Source organism: Amia ocellicauda, chromosome 15, assembly GCF_036373705.1.
Source record: "Amia ocellicauda isolate fAmiCal2 chromosome 15, fAmiCal2.hap1, whole genome shotgun sequence".
In the NCBI taxonomy this organism is placed as follows: domain Eukaryota; kingdom Metazoa; phylum Chordata; class Actinopteri; order Amiiformes; family Amiidae; genus Amia; species Amia ocellicauda.
Window position 1 is genome coordinate 9,809,970 of NC_089864.1, and position 17,042 is coordinate 9,827,011.

A 17,042-nucleotide genomic window follows, 5' to 3' on the forward strand; every position below is an offset into this window, starting at 1 on the left:
CAGTCTTATTTAAGTCTTTGTCTGAAGTGAATGTGAAATTTTAAAATATTAAGGCGAAAAAAATATTGTGACTGTGACTGACAGCATGTCAGAAATGGAAATCCTCTCAAATATCCCAATTGCTCCATTATGTAATGCTTATCTTAATATAGTAACCTTTCCTCTTTTTTTTTTACAGGTCTCCAAAAAATCCACAACAGAAGATCATCAAGCGAGTGATCGCCCTTGAAGGAGATGTCATTAAGTGAGTATTTCTAGTGTTCGAAAAGTCTCAGACTATTTTTGGAAACTGCATTTCAGTCAGGTGGCATTGATGTGTAAAATTTTAAGGGCTCGTTTTATCTTTGTGGTTTCTTCTTCTTTATTTGCTCTTAATGAGGTGGCCTTTTAGTTTCAAAACATATTTCTTAACTGTTTCACTGGCGTCAGCTCATCATCAACATCAGCTCTATTGTGTGTTTGTTTTTAAAGATAATGTCATCTATGGATAACAGAAATTGTGCTGAATCAGCCAGTGACAGTTCCGAGTTGAGTCCATGTTTAATATGTTTATGCACTGTCAGCATGAAACGGTTAAGCTCAAACAGAAAAATATTTTTAGTGACATTTTTTGCAGCTGTCGGTACAAAACCCATTTATAGACGTATTCCTCCTGGACAGCACATCGACTGCGTGTCATTTTACACAATTGGCAAATCCGTGTTGGCAGAGATATTAATTGTAAGTTGTTCATTAAAAGACTTGTCTTGACAGTTTCGCACTGCAAGGTGATCTTGAAATGAGACTCAAACGGTTCACACTGGCAGAACTAATGGGGTTTTAAAATTGATCACCCTGGTGGTTATGAGATTCAAATGAGAATTGGGCTGAAATGACTATTATCTTTTTTCATTATTATCGAGCAGAATATTTCTGACACTTGTTTCGCTGTGGTAAATTGTGTGATGAAGTTGTACTGTGCTTCTTGTGTCCAAGGCAGTAAGTCATTAAAATGTAGACTCAGCATCTGTGTAGTGAGTAAGACCTGCCATTTTTCCCTATTAGGTGTTGGAGTTCGGTATGTTGTTTTGTTTCACTTTGTTAACAACCTGTGCTTAACGTGAAAGGGGAACTTTTTTTAAATAGCATTTAGACTTAATTTATCTTTGTCTTTTAAAATAGTCCATTATTCACAGACAAAAATGCTGATGTGTCAAAATATACTTAAATCTTTATGATTGAAAATAAAGGCCGTTTATTTTGTTTTTCCTCTTGTACTTGCATTTGTTTAGAGGAAAATGTGTGCTCAAATAAATAAATATTATTATATGAAAGAAAAAAAAAGTTTGATTTCAGTACCTATTGATAGCTATCCGGGATTAGAATTATAATTAGCTTCCAGTGACTGAATTAATAAAGCAGTTACAAAGCTGGTAACATGAGATCAGTGAGTTATTGTTTTTACAAAATATGGAAATATACATAACCACAGTTTTGAAAAGTGTTTAATTCACAATGTGCTGCCAAACACTCAACTTGACATAAAAGAGAGTTTATCTTTGATCCTTAAATTCCTAAATATCACCATAAGAAAGTTTACAAATGTGAGGAGGCCATTCGACCCATCGTGCTTGTTTGGTGTCCATTAATAACTAAGTGATCCAAGGATCCTATCCAGTCTATTTATGAATGTTCGCAAATTGTCTCTTCAGCCACATCGCTGGGGAGTTTGTTCAGATTGTGAATCCTGTCTGTGTGAAGAAGTGTCTCCTGTTTTCTGTCATGAATGCCTTGAAGCCCAATTTCCATGTGTGTCCCCGGTGGTTTGATGTGGTCAATGCCTTTCATGATTTTGAAGACTTGGATCAAGTCCCCATGTAGTCTCCTCTGTTCCAGGGTGAAAAGGTTCAGTTCCTCAGTCTCTCAGTAGGACATTCCCTTCAGACCTGGAATAAGTCTGGTTGCTCTCCTCTGAACTGCCTCTAGAGCAGCGATATCTTTCTTGAAGTGTGGAGCCCAGAACTGCACACAGTATCCAGATGAGCTCTAACTAGTGCATTGTACAGTCTGAACATCACTGCCCTTGTTCTCAATTCTACACTTTTGACAATATACCCTAACACTCTGTAGACACATTAATCATTGGAAAAGCTGCTACAGTTGACTCCACTGTACTTTTCTACCCATATATTGAAATCATTAAATAGATTAATTGTATTAGCTAATCCATTTCACAAACAGATGATATTCTATGTAGTGTACATAGAATACTATGTCTTTGGCTTTATATGCATGTAGGCTTTCCAGAGGTCTTGGCACTTCCAAAGCAGGCAAAGTCAGTAGAACATTGATTGACTTGCTGTTCTGCCCCTTGCAGCATGTGATTGACACTATAGGGTGAAAAGACTGTGCCCAAATGAAATGTGAAATAAATTAATACAATTATAAATACATGTATCTATATATCTTGTATATCACCCACACATGTAGCCAGATACTAAATTATCTTGTATCATGCACGAGCAAGAGCTTATTACAAGTAACTCATTGAGGCGTAAATTAATAACTTACAATTTCAAGCATTCATAATATTTTAGTTACCCAACTGATAAAACCATAAAATAAACTGGACCTTAGTTTGTATGTTTGCCAGAGTACTATAAATCAATCTGATCTGTTTAATCCACCCATGCAGAATGGCTTCATTCCTCCCTGAGTAAGAATCTTTTGAGCCAATTACAATTGATCTTTCTGAAAACATTGCCTTGAGATGGCTTAGAGAAGATTGATTTCAAATGTGGATCGTAATATTAAGAGTATGTTTAAGTACAGCACAGTGTTGATTTGCACACAACAGTGCTTTCAAATTAATCCCAATGTTTTAAAACACAAATATGGATAAACTTCACACGCCAAAGTAATATCTTAAAATATACATAAAAAGTCCTAAATATAGTCCAGAGGCTAATGTCTGATGTCTGCAAAAGTGTATTTGGTGTCTCTTAGAGCCGGCTATCATTATCAACAGCTCCTTCATAATCATTAATAATATTTATATGTCACTTTCATGTAGAAGTACCGGTACAGTTCTCTGATATAATTTGTTCATTAAGTCTGTTGCTCTGCATTAATTTTAATTAAATCTTACCCACCATGCATGATTTTATTTAAATTAAAGATCTAATTAGCACACATTATTTAATACCAGTATTTATACATTGAGTTTACTTTTACAGATTCAGTAAATAATTAAGCCTTTTTTCTCCACATTTATCAATATTTCAAAATTAAAAATAAATACTTAAATGCTAAATATCTATTTTGAAAAATAAATATTTTTGCTGTTTACCTTAATATCTAACTAAATCCTAAATATGGGCTTTGGAAACTAAACATTTGACTTGGAAATACATATTTTACTTATATCTTAAATCTTTGACTCAAAAAATATAAATGTTTAGCTAAAATATAAATATAAATGTTAAATATAAATATAAATGTACAAATCTGTACGCTTTCATGGTTTAACTTCCAAAATTTAAATAGTAATTTGCGGGTGGGTCAAAGTTGAGATCTTGCCCTAGGCGTGTTTATTTGGGAAAATAAATAACATATCTATACCTGTATATTGATTATATTGACCTGTATATCTGGTGACAAAACCCATGCTTGCTTCTTACATTCAAGACATTGCAACCTATCATACTGGTGTTACATGAACTAGCTGTTTTCAAACAGAATTAATTGGATTCATTAAATAAATGAACATCCTTTTTGTTAATTAACTAATTTATCTAGCACAATTCAACATCTGGTAGAAGACTATTTTGAGGAATACATCAAATTGGACGGATTCCTTGGGGAAGATTTTTACTCCATAGCAAAATATGATTTTATTTTTTAAAATCTTTAATTAAAACATGATTTATGGTAAGTCAGCACATGCAGCGAAGTTGTCTTTTATGGCTCTTAAATACATTAAAATCCCCATGAGATGACATCACACACTGTTTTTTCCAGCAATCCACTGAAATCAGTTATTCTTGGGAAAAAGTGCTTTTATGTCTGGACAGCCTTGTGTAAAATACAGACATGCAGGGGTAATTGCTTGTTTTAGCACATACAACATTATAATATATATGATATATGCAGTAATTACTTGCTGGTTAATTTCTTTGTTTAACCAGCTTTCACGTTTTGACCGTTTTGATGTTTACTCCTTGTGAGATAATTAACAGATTCAAATAAACCTGCTTGTTAATGATCAGAGAACTTCTCTCGGCAGTTACCTATGGAAATGGATTCCTGTGAACCTAAACCCAAGGCATAGATTATAATAACACTATCTGTCATGTGGTTTGAGATTCAGAGGTGGAGAAAGACTCGAGAAACATGACATAAAGCTATTACAGAAAAGGTTTATAGTGCTTTTTGGTTACATGCTATATAATTAAGTCATATTACAGTTCTCTCCGCACGTTGTGGCTGATTTGTACATGGAGATGGCTATAAGCAGCTACAGACAGTAACCCCATTTTTGTAACGATACTCTGTGATGCTTGTCATATTTAATGGCAGTTAAATATGAAGTCAGTTAGTGCTTTATTTCATTAAGCGTTTTATGATAGAGGTAACATTTCAATAAATAATTTTGATTTTCTACCATGTTGCTAATGTCAACATGATGTATAGTCTATTCTTTCACCCTGGATGAGGGCATGAGTTGCGACCGTTAGGTAGTAAATAATAATTAACTGCAGTATTACATTTTGAAAACTATATATTTAAGATTTGTATGGCAAATGTCATGAACTGCAAGGTTGTGGATTTGTTTTAATATTGAGGCTACATAGGTCGTTTTATATATGTGTGGGAATCTATTTACTCTGTCAAGTTCCACACATTAATCAAGTCTAATGAGTGCACCTTTAAGTTTTATTTCATTACCCTGATTCAGAAAGTGTCAGTTTTTTGGGGTAACATTTTTGCAGTCTAAATGGTCGATGTATTCAATTAATGATCTCCCTTTTTTTGTGCATCATCAACATCTATATTTTTCCACTGCCAGACCGTGTTTATAAATTAGGTTTGAAGCTCAGTAATTGAATGATGCAAATCATACAAATCAAAGACCATACGTGTTCAGTGACTATTTCACAGTTTCATTTCACAACATTGCCATCTCTTTGCAGATGTTAGCATGTTATTTTACATCACAGGCTTGCATCCAGTCCCAGCAAACAAAGAACATCCCATTGATAATACATTCAGTATGAGTATCACATAATTTACTACTTTTATATATAAGCAACGTTTCATGATAATTTAACAGACATCGATAATAGCAATGGGAATTAAGTTAATTAAGCCCTATAGTCTGTATCCCAGACATGCAAGCAAATACAGTGTTTACTGGGACTTAATTTACCTGTCAGCACAACAGCTTATTGTCATGAAAATCATATTTTGCAAGCAGCTTCATTCTCCACTGCTCTTGTACTCTCTTCACACACCATTAAGCATGTTTTAAATACCAATACAGCATTTATAAACCACTACGATGTACACTGACAAAAATGGAAATGGAATAAATATTTAACAGAACATCAGTTTTACAAACAAACTGTTGCCTTTAGTAAAGACCGTCCCTAATTCAAGCTTTATGATCCAAGTAGTGGTGCAATATCAGTGTAACAACATTAATATTTATATTCCATTGAGGAATTCACCAGTAAACTCTGCAGCTTTCAGTTAACTTACATAACTCTATATGTATATCCATATCACCATCACCATCAGCCTGTATATAAATCCACTACAGGTTGAAGGCCTCCCCAAGATGTTTCCATTATATACACAGACAGGTGACAAATTAAAGGAAAAACCTGAATAAATGAGTGGAGGAACATAACGAATGCAGATGCCTCCAAACAGGTGTACTGCATAATACAATTAAGCAATTAACATCCTATCATGCTCTGTGCATGTATACAAATGCTGAGCAGGCCCAGTTGACCTCGATTTTGGATCAAGATGGCAGTGCATAAACCCCTCATTACAAAGACAATTGCACATTTGAGAGTTCAGTGGTGCAAAACCCACAGGCACAGGTCTACAGAAATACACCATATTGTAGTGCATGTGTGGGACACCAAGAGAACGGGACAGGCCTGACTGCTGGACCCCTACAGTGGGGGGGTCTGGAGGCTCTGTTATGCTGTGGGGGGCATTTTCCTGGCATGGTTTTGGTCCACTTGTCCCCTTAGAGGGAAGGGTCACTGCAAATCATGTCAAAGTCATTCTGAGTGATCACCTTTATCCTATGGTGACACATTTCTATCCTGGTGGGAGTGGTCTCTTCCAGGATGACAATGCACATCCACAGGGCATGAGGGTCACTGAATGGCGTGATGAGTATGAAAATGATGTGACTCATATGCTATGGCCTTCGCAGTCACCAGATCTCAACCCAGTTGAACACCTATGGGAGATTCTGGACCGACGTGTTAGACAGCGCTCTCCACCACCATCATCAAAACCACAGATGAGGGAATATCTTTTGGAAGAATGGCGTTCATCCCTCCAGTATAGTCCAGAGACTGTAATCTGTGCCAAAAGCATTGAAGCTGTTCTGGCGGCTCGTGGTGCCCAACACCTTACTGAGACACTTTATGTTGGTTTACCTTTAATTTGTCACCCGTCTGTATAATACAAAACAGACAAACAAAAACACAATTGATAATCTTTGACTGGTCTATTCTTTGATTCGTTAGGAAAGTTTATATGTGCATGATTGTATGTCTGTTTACAACTGTAAAGGGTTATACTTTGAAAAATAGATGTCTACTTCCGATTAATATTGTAATCCTTAAATTACTCTGACTGTGGGGAATTTACTTCCAGGAGAAAATTGTTAATAGTCTTTTTCCTGTGGTTTTCATTCAAGTACTGATGGGGGAAAAGGAATTCTAAAGCAAATTGTGAACAATGCCTCACCTCCAGCTGTACGCCTTATTTTTGGCTCTGATTCTGGAGGAACACTTTGTGATGATTTAAGCAGCCAGCATACTGTAAAAGTAAATTTGAATGGGATGGTAACTTATAAAGTCACTTCTGACATTTTTCACCTTGTACTAGTGATTTATTAACAGATAAACTCATTCCAGTGCATAAGCAATTGGTGGTATAAATGAGTTCTCTCAATTGAGGTGGTATAAAAGCAGATTGAAATGGAGATTGTCAGGAAGAAATGGATCCGTTTTTTAAAGCTCCTGCTTGATGGAATGAGAGGTCCCCAATATTATTCAAGATAATATCATTCATCTTAAAAAACAGAGAAAAAAATGTCTGGCATGCTGCACCATATGACTGCTGGAAAATTAATCATTGGTATAAGCCAAGCAATTGTAAATTCAAATAAATAAATAAATAAATAAATAAGCCAAGGAAAACACAGGTACAGTGGCAAGAATATATATTTAAAAGGCAATTAAGGATTATAATAATAATTAAACCATTGCTTTGTGATACTATTAGTAACAGAAGCAGACACTATCTAAATTATGTATTGTTCATTACCAAGAAAAGTTTGCTGACCCCCAGAAAAAAAAAGGCATAATAGAGAAATAATCTTTAGTAGTCGAGGCTATCATTCTTACAGCTGGCAGAACACACTTTATGTAATTATCTTAGTTTGTGTTTGTCCCACTTATTATGTGTTGCTGTTTTTCTTAAACCTGCTGGAGAATGGGAGTTTGTTAAGAGTGTATAATTATTATTTATATTTACAAGAACATTGAACTTGACTATCAGGATGAATGTGGTCCTGTCAATTAATTATACAAAAAATGGTAGTGACTATAATTTCAATGTAGACATAAAAACAGCTCAGTTGGCAAATAAAAGACAGTCATTCTTCGCTAAATATACATTTCGCAGCGCCGCCGAGCTGTTTGGCACTTTGGTGACTCGTGTGGAAATTGGAGTGTAAGAGGCACAAATGGTAGGTATGGAGGAAGGTCAGAGCGTATTATCTCCAGTGAACCACAGCCGGGGTTAAAGGGATGTCTCAGCACTTTGGAATGGGAGATCTGATGTTATTAAAACAGATGACTCTCTGAATATTTACTAGGGCGAAAAAATGCCGGTGAAGAAGATGGGCGGTCTGAGATATACATGAAGTGGGGAATAAGGGAGATACGGAAAGGCATGCATGATTAAAAATGATAGAAGTCTCAAAGTTTGGTGTGCTGTATAGCATAATGGATTAAAATGTCAATAAAAAAGTGACGTTTATTTATAATGAACTATCTCAGATAAGATAAAAGCCTCCTTCTGTTATGAGCTTTCAGCTTACAAAGGAAGCTCTGAAGAGACCTTCACGGTCTCTAGATTTTTTTTTTTTTTAAACTTGGAAATACAAAGATCTGATAGGATCTGAAACTAAATGTTAAAAATAAAATACAAATTGATGATAAATACTATGAATTTCTCTTTCCACTGTCATGTAGCGATATATTGATTATTTAATGATCTATATATACAGTATATTATTTTTGCGGCGCCACAAATAACCTTGAAAATTGCCAAAGAATTGTTCATGGGATTGTGACATATAATATTAAAATCAGATTGAGTTTAATTTCTGCACACTTGTCTTACTTTTGTATTTGTATATTATTACTACAGACAGAGAAAGAAAAGTGTCTTTGTAATGTTTCAACAGATTTATACAAGTAAACTTTTTTGTAAAGTTTCTTAATTGTAAATTATTATTTGAGAGATGTTTTATGCATGCTTTTGATTGTTGTGCCATGGCTTTAGCCTTTTTCATGAATTTACACTATTCTTCAATAATGTGAGCTTGCTGCAACAAATATAGCATGGTTTGTCAGCAAGACATAAAAATAAGAAAGCAAAAACTTTGATGAGTCTCCAAACGCAAGATCACCCAGATGATCTTCAGCAATGTTAGTGTCAAGCCTTTCTTAGTGACCTATCTTGAGAATACTAGTCTGTCATGATTGCCAATTGACAACAGAACTGCTCAACAAGAAAGACATTTGCTTCCACTGAATGGTGCCTTCATAGTGAAGAGATGATGGTTTAGAAAGGGCAGCAGATGTCAAAATGTGACCCCTATTGAAAAGTCGCTTCACCCGTTGAAAGCTGTGCCATAAAAAAGCAAAACATATCTAAACACATATCTGGCACATTGATATGAAATTGTGTATCAATAGTCAACATGATAATGAAATTAAAAATATAAAAGTATGCCTTAGCATAAAAATAAAATGAGAAATACATATATACAATACTGGTCAAAAGTTTTAGAACACCCCCATTTTTCCAGTTTTTATTGAAATTTAAGTACAGTTTTTAAGTAAAGTTTCCTACACCATCAAAAGGCACTTAGAAACTGGAGGAAACTCTGACAGAAAGAGGTCTGGCAGACCCAAAGCCACAACACAAACAGAAGACAAGTTTCTGAGTGTCAACAGAGATAGGCGGTTCACAGGACAACAGCTTCAAGCACAGCTTAACACTGATAACACTGATAAGTAAGCAAGTCTCAGTTTGGACTTTGAAGAGAAGACTTCGAGCTGCAGGTTTGACAGGTCGAGTGGCAGTAAGAAAGCCATTGCTAAGATGGCACAAGATGGCCATGAAGTACTGTCAGTGGACTACTGAAGACTGGAAGAAGGTCTTATGGACCGACGAATCCAAATTTGAAAACATGGAGGAGGTGATGATCTGGGACTCTTTTGCTGGATCCAGAGTCAGCGACTTACACAGAGTGAGTGGCACCCTGAACCATGATGGCTACCACAGCATTTTGCAGTGCCATGCAGTACCCTCTGGTGTACGCCTAGTTGGTCAGGGGGTTCATCTTACAGCAAATAATGACCCAAAACATGGGATGAACTGGACAGAAGGGTGAAAGAAAAAGCAACCTACAAGTGCAACACATTTGTGGGGACTTCTGCAACAGTGTTGGGAAGAACTTTCCGAACAATATTTGATTTCCATTGTAGAAAGAATACATTGAATACATTCAAAGGCGTGCATTTCTATACAATCTGGAAAAATTGAGGTTTTAAAACTTTTGACCAGTAGTGTACATAACCCGTCTTTACCAGATAAATACTTACAATATTTGCTGTATTCAACAGAAATATTGAAAGTGTTCATACACCTTAGTTACAATTTACCTTTTTATTTCTCTAACATTCTATATATAGTTTGTTTCTTGTTTTGACATTATACTTACATGGTGTATACAAATATAGAGCGTATTTTCTTATATTTTGCTATGAATTGTGATATGTGGGTAATTAATTCTCTGAATATATTAATTAGATTTCACCATGTGTTTGATGACAGAATCCTAATCGCTAGGAAGAGTCAAGATTTCATTAAACACGTCTTGCTAACCGTTCGACAGCAATTAGAAATCGTGTTACTTCCTTCTGTCTAAATGCTTTCATGTCAAGTATGATGAACACAATTAGCAGCTTTTTCGGTGTAGCTAAAGGCTTTTGTGTTGACAAAGGCACTTATACGACAGAAAAATACCTTTCATATGTAAATGTAAGTGAAAGGACAGTTTTCATAAGTATCTCTGTTTTTGTTATTGGTTGCGATACTGTTGTTGTTCTCTTTTTTCTGAGTGGTAGTTGTACATTTTATGTTTTGTAATCAACACAATATTAAACAAAAAAAACAATTAATACATCAATGTATTTAAATAAAAATTCTACAAAAGTAAATCCGATCACTCATACAAAATGAATTCTTATCAAACGCTGACCCACCAGCCGAACTAACTACCTTCTTTCACAGAAGCGTGTTTCTTCTCAGGTATGGCGTTATCATTTGCACTGGGCAGGTGTGTTTATATTTCAGTCTCATCAGGGCTGGGGTTTACACTATAACAGGTTTATTGCCCCTCCTGTGCTGTGACTGTTTTAAGTTTTGAACCCCTTTGTGAAGAGGCTGATAAGGATGTAAAGTTATTCAGAGTTACTCCCTCATAAATGATAAAACCATTGTAATGAAATAGTATGGTATGTGTGGAATAAAACAATCCACACATTCACAAACACCATTCTCATATAAATGATCTTGGTACAGCTTTATAAAATAGTAATGCATCCTGGCAATACGTATGAGAGTAATGTCATGTACTATTCTGGAGAGTTCAAGTGTGGCCACATGTGTAAGTTCACTACAAAGACCGATTACATCTTCAGGCAACTGTGTTCATTATCTCAACTTTTCATGTAGGCTTTTGTTTTTATTCCAGAAATATTACCCCATGCTAATGAGATGATCTCTATTGAAATAGTGTTTGAAACTCTGAGCTCTGCCATGATTGTGTCGGCAAGAACAAAGGCTTAACCATACAATGGATTGGAAAATAATCTTATAATCAATTCACAGTTTGACTTTTCTTAGATATCACCTGAACTGTAACCTTTGAACACCAAAAAAAAACACAAATGTGCTTAAGTTTCCTAGATCAGTTATTTTTAAATTAAGCATAGACAGTTGCATTGATACATCGATACACAGATAGATTTTGTACAGAAAATAAATGGCGGTCTTAATCAAGGTCAGGGGACCAGGGTGCATTTCTAATGAATGAAATCAATTAAATTAATGATGTTTACATAGACTATTAAGCTGATCAGTGGAAATAGTGAGCTGAGTCTGCTGTATTTTAAGTTGGTGTATATTTAGAGCAACTCGAAAGTCATTGTGTAACAGTTCAGTCGTCATTAGTGCTGCTGATTCAGTCTCTTTCGCTAATAATATATTGGCACACTCAGTACTGGAGGACATGTCTGTTCTCTGGTCGTTCTCCCATGCCCAGTCATCATTCTTGTTCTGGGTTTCATCTCACTGATTCAGATTGCACAGGGAACATCATTTATCTTTGTGTATGTTTCTCAAAGTCTGCATCCATTCTAACGCCTAATGTATAGATCATATATATCATCTAGCTGTGCCTGACCTTGTGGAAATATTAATTCTTTGAATATGGAGTTATGGCCCCCATTTCATATTTGTAAGCGTAGAAATAGAACTGGGGGGCTCTGATGTTAAAGTTATTGTTCGATTTTCAGAATCTGCTCTCGGTTGTATTCGAGGCAGCTGAGCACCAATCATTTATTTCAGTAATACCTGTATTTGTTTGTTTTCCAGGACAAAGGGATACAAAAACAGATATGTAAAGATCCCTGAAGGGCATTTGTGGATTGAAGGAGATCACTATGGTCACAGCTTAGACAGCAACAGCTTTGGACCGGTAAGAGCTTGTCCTTTCCTTTCTTTTAGTAGTTGTACTTCAAATGTGAATAATTAACAGACAAAGGAGAACACAAGCAAGTGCCATAGCGAATATTTTACAAACACCGTTGAAATCTGAAAAATAATGAGTAAAACCTCGTAGGCATCATTTTGTTTTGTTGATTATATTGGTTCTGCTCTTGCTCAGTCTTAGTTTGCATTTGTTTAGAGATGGTAAGATAACGTTTTAGAGAAGAAAAAAACAGAAGGTATAAAAGAAAAAATATTGTAACAATCAGAACACAACAATGGGAAAAAAGATGCTGTTTTTGCCAAGGCAGAGACAAACGCAAAATGCCATTTTATTATTTATGTGCTGTCATTTACTGTCATTTTTACGCCTTTCAACTTGAACAAGCTTTGTGTGGGGAGGGTTAGCATCTGCTGTGGAAGTGGAAGCTTGTAATGTTTAAATTATTTGAAATGCTTTTAATATTCTTACCATATAAATTGACATTTATTGTGTTTTTGAAGAGTAATTCTCTCTAAAGGATTCTCTTAGTGTCTTGTAGTTGTGTCCTCGTACGCTATCTGTACATACACAGAATTTCACACCATGAAATCCTGCTGCTTGGCAATCACAATGGTTAGGAAAACTGCACTGCATGCCAGTTTCATCACTCCGCTTTGTATTTATGAATACAAAATAGCATTTTCAGAATACTCAATTTGTATACTTCAACATTGTGTATAGATATGCCACCAAATTAAAGGAATTAATAACGTCAAATCAACAGTTTAAACCACTTGTCTAACGCAGATTATACATCTAATACTTAAATGTATATTTTCTGTATACTTAATTCAAACATGCCATCATGAACGGCAGTTTTAGTTAATGACTGCTTGGAGGGTTGAAACATTTTTATTTGTTTGCAAATAGGCATTCTATTCACAACTGAAATCTGTCACCGGAAGTACGTTTTCTTTTTCCCATTTTGTTAATTTTACAAGCATTACAACAGTCACACGATGTACATTACAGCTCAATTAGTTTAACATAAATATTGATTTCATTTAAATTAGCCAACAGTTGCAATTCATCACAGCTGCAAGTGTTTTGTTGATTCAACTCAGCTATTGTTCGGTTTAATCCTGAGGACAGATCATAGGATGTATTTATTATAATTGTGAAACACTGGCATGACACACCTGTGGGAAAGTCACACGTGTCAACCTGTACATTTCAATCATAATCACTAAATACATAACAGACCCTGTGACTGATGTGAAAGAAAATATTTGTTTACAGTAGTGCAGCTGAGATTGAAGAGTCAGACATGTCATCGTTGCTATCACATACCGATCAATGAGACACAGACTTCATGAAGCAGTTACTAAAACAAAGTTTGCAACATAAAGCCTCATTGTGTCAGCAAATAACATACAAACAGAACTGGGTTTTAGTTATATACCTAGCTATTAGGTTAAAAATACTATAATTTTGCCACATAGTATTTACTGTCAAGTTCCATGACAAATATAACCCAATGACAAAATAATTTTAAAGCCATTATCATGGTATCCATTTAACATAACGGCTACAACAGAACGAATGCAGATTGCCGGAGGTATCCATGTAACATCAATTGCAACGGCTTACTTTCAAGAAACATTCCTTTCTATGTCAATTGTTTTTTCAACCTGTTAAATTAAGGTAGCTTTTATAATGAACAATAGCAGTTTTCATTCCAGTGGCCATCCAACATGCTGTGCTGTGTGTTGTGCCATTGTTGTTGAGAAATACAGGCATTGCATTTGCATATTGGATTGAAAACAAAAAAAACATCCACAAAGCAAATACCTTCTGCAGAATTAAATGGTTGTTACTAGCATGTTGTAAAGCTAATGTTAGTCTTCGACATTTTATGAGCCGGGATGTTATTGTTTGGTTTCTCTAGAAGAGTCCGCTGTCATAGGTGCTAAATACCATCAGGGTCAACAGTGATGACAGCGAGTAATTTGCAGCCCTTGACTTGATAGGTGTATCTCTGAGACCTTCATCTGTAGATGATTGCATAGGGAGTCATCATCTGGGCATCATAGGTATTTAATTTTTTATCAACAATACAGCAGCACTGAATTCTGTATGTATTGCATGAACCCCGTGTTACATGGGAGTTTAACTCTGTGTTGGCATCCGTGCTGCTTTAATGAGGCACTAAAGTGATTGTGAAACCATGAAGAGTACCAGCTGTTTATTACTAATACAAAATAGCCTTGGTTTCATTCTTTCTTCCTTCCTTTTTATTTATTGATTTCTGCATTTATTTGGTGTAGCAATGTAACCTTAAACCATGATCCCCATAACCCAAGTTCTTCCTTCCATCTTAGTTTTCATATGCGGAATCTCCAGTAACACTGTGTATATACAGATGGGTGACAAATTAAAGGAAAAACCAACATAAAGTGTCTCAGTAAGGTGCTGGGCATCACGAGCCACCAGAACAGCTTCAATGCTCTTGGCACAGATTCTACGACTCTCTGGACTCTACTGGAGGGATGAACATCATTCTTCCAAAAGATATTCCCTCATTTGGTGTTTTGATGATGGTGGTGGAGAGCGCTGTCTAACACCTTTCTCTGCTGAAGTTGTTTTGTCCGCGATGCTCCCTCAGAACCGCTACTGGATTCAACTTGCTCTTTGTTCTGGATTTTTCCTTTAAGGATTTCAAGGACTTTAACAATGGTACTCTAATTTCTACAAGTGGTAGGAGTATTGAGCTACACTACACACAGCCATAATGACATTGTTTCACTGGGACTTTGATTTTTTATTTACACAATACATTTTATTTTACAGTACTGGGTATATGGTACCATGATAAAGCATTGTATTATAATAAATGTGCTGGCTGCTTAAGACAAAACTGTATTGATGCTAATTTTGTTTTCATTTCTAATTATTCTGACCTCTCATACAGACTCATAGGAACAGAAGTAACCAGAGGTGGGTTACACCACCCCCCACAGCATAACAGCCTCCGGACCCCCTCACTGTAGGGGTCCAGCAGTCAGGCCTGTCCCGTTCTCTTGGTGTCCCACACATGCACTCGCCCACTTGTCGTGAACACGAGCCAGTTGAGCATCTTTGTGACTGAAGCTCCTGCCATTCATGCCCCAATAATGACCCCTCTTTCAAAGTCACTGACATTATCATCATTTTAGCAGACACTCTTATCCAGGGCGACTTACATTTGTACCCATTTATACAGCTGGAGCAATCTAAGTGAAGTACCTTGCTCAAGGGTATGACAGCATTGCCCCACCTGGGATATGAACCCACAAACTTCCAGTTATGAGTCCAGAACCACTACTCCACAGTGCTGCCTAATCCAAAATTGAGGTCAACTGGGCCTGCTCAGCATTTTTGTACATGCCACAGAGCATGATAGGATGTTAATTGCCTAATTGTATTATGCAGTACACCTGTTTGGAGGCATCTGCATTTGTTATGTTCCTTCACTCATTTATTCAGGTTTTTCCTTTCAATTGTCACCCGCCTGCATCTGTGCACGGGAGTGCATTTCTAGTGATGCTCAATAAAGTAAGAGCTTCTGCCCTTCCCATGAACCTCAGTTCTCTTAACATTGGTGATACAGGAGTTGAGCCTGAAATTACTTATTTTTTTAGAATATACATTTGTTGTCTTATGTCATGCAACCGAAGTGCTGAATCGACTTTTCTAAGTTCTTAATACAGATTTTTTTAAACAAACTCTCACACCCGACAAACCACACAGAGATCAAAATATTTGAGGAAGCAAGTGTTCTTAAAATTAAATTTTATGCTTGACTAAGATGAAGAGCACTTGATTTGCATGTGTTCAAGGGAAACATCCTCTCGTGGCTTGCATATCAATCCATGATTTCCAAGTGTCTGTCTGCACCGTTTTGTAGTGGCTGTGATTGAACTGATACTTGTGGATGCGAGAGCCGCAGCACTGTTCCTTGCAAGGCCACGCTTATATAAAAACGCGGGGCTGCCCTGTAAAAGGACATTACCAAGCTGGCTCTATATGAAGCGGTTATACTGCAGAATAGTCGTTTGAAAGCATTAATTGAAGTACGTGGGAATCGCTCTCTATATGTGCATAACAGAATAATATTATAAGAGGACCATCTTCAAAAAGGCTTTTTTGTGTGTGTTTTAAATGGGTAATTCCTCTCTAGTGTTCCAGTAGAGTCAGCCAAATGTAGAATAATTAAAGGAGTGTAAATAATTCATGATCCAAATAATCTGTAGTTTGAAATACACAGATTTGCCCGTATTGAAATTGTTTTGTTAGTTTAGGGATTGCAGCCAAAAGATATTGGTACCATGCTGAGTAATTCATTCTTCAAAATAAGTGTTTAAGAAAGGCTATTTTAACAACTTAAGTAATTAACATGGATCTGTCCCAGCGCCAAGCTAAATCTATCCAAAAAAGAGGCGAAGCTGAGGTTTTCCATAAAGATGGCATTATTATATTTGATAGCATATTGAGAAGGGCACACATTGTCTTATTGTTTGTTGTTTCATTATCTTTTTGAAATTTTGTATACAGTGTAATGTATGGTATTCTGCCAACATGGAATATGTATTTTTGATAAGCTATAATACTCACAGGAGTAGGGATGGTGATTGGGGAGCCTTCACATTTGCACTTGAATGAATAATCAGGTAGACAGCAGATTTACCCAATGGGATGAATGGCTATCTCTCTTTTCTTG

General features: G+C 36.0%; 1 protein-coding gene across 3 annotated transcripts in view; it reads left to right on the forward strand.

Moving 5' to 3' along the window:
• immp2l (inner mitochondrial membrane peptidase subunit 2) overlaps positions 1–17,042 on the forward strand; it is a 273,233-nt gene that overhangs the window by 233,073 nt on the left and 23,118 nt on the right. For all 3 annotated transcript variants that reach the window (XM_066724069.1, XM_066724071.1, XM_066724070.1), the window contains exons 4-5: positions 179–244; positions 12,187–12,289. In XM_066724069.1, the coding sequence (XP_066580166.1) occupies positions 179–244; positions 12,187–12,289 (169 nt within the window). The remainder of the gene's footprint in view (positions 1–178; positions 245–12,186; positions 12,290–17,042) is intronic.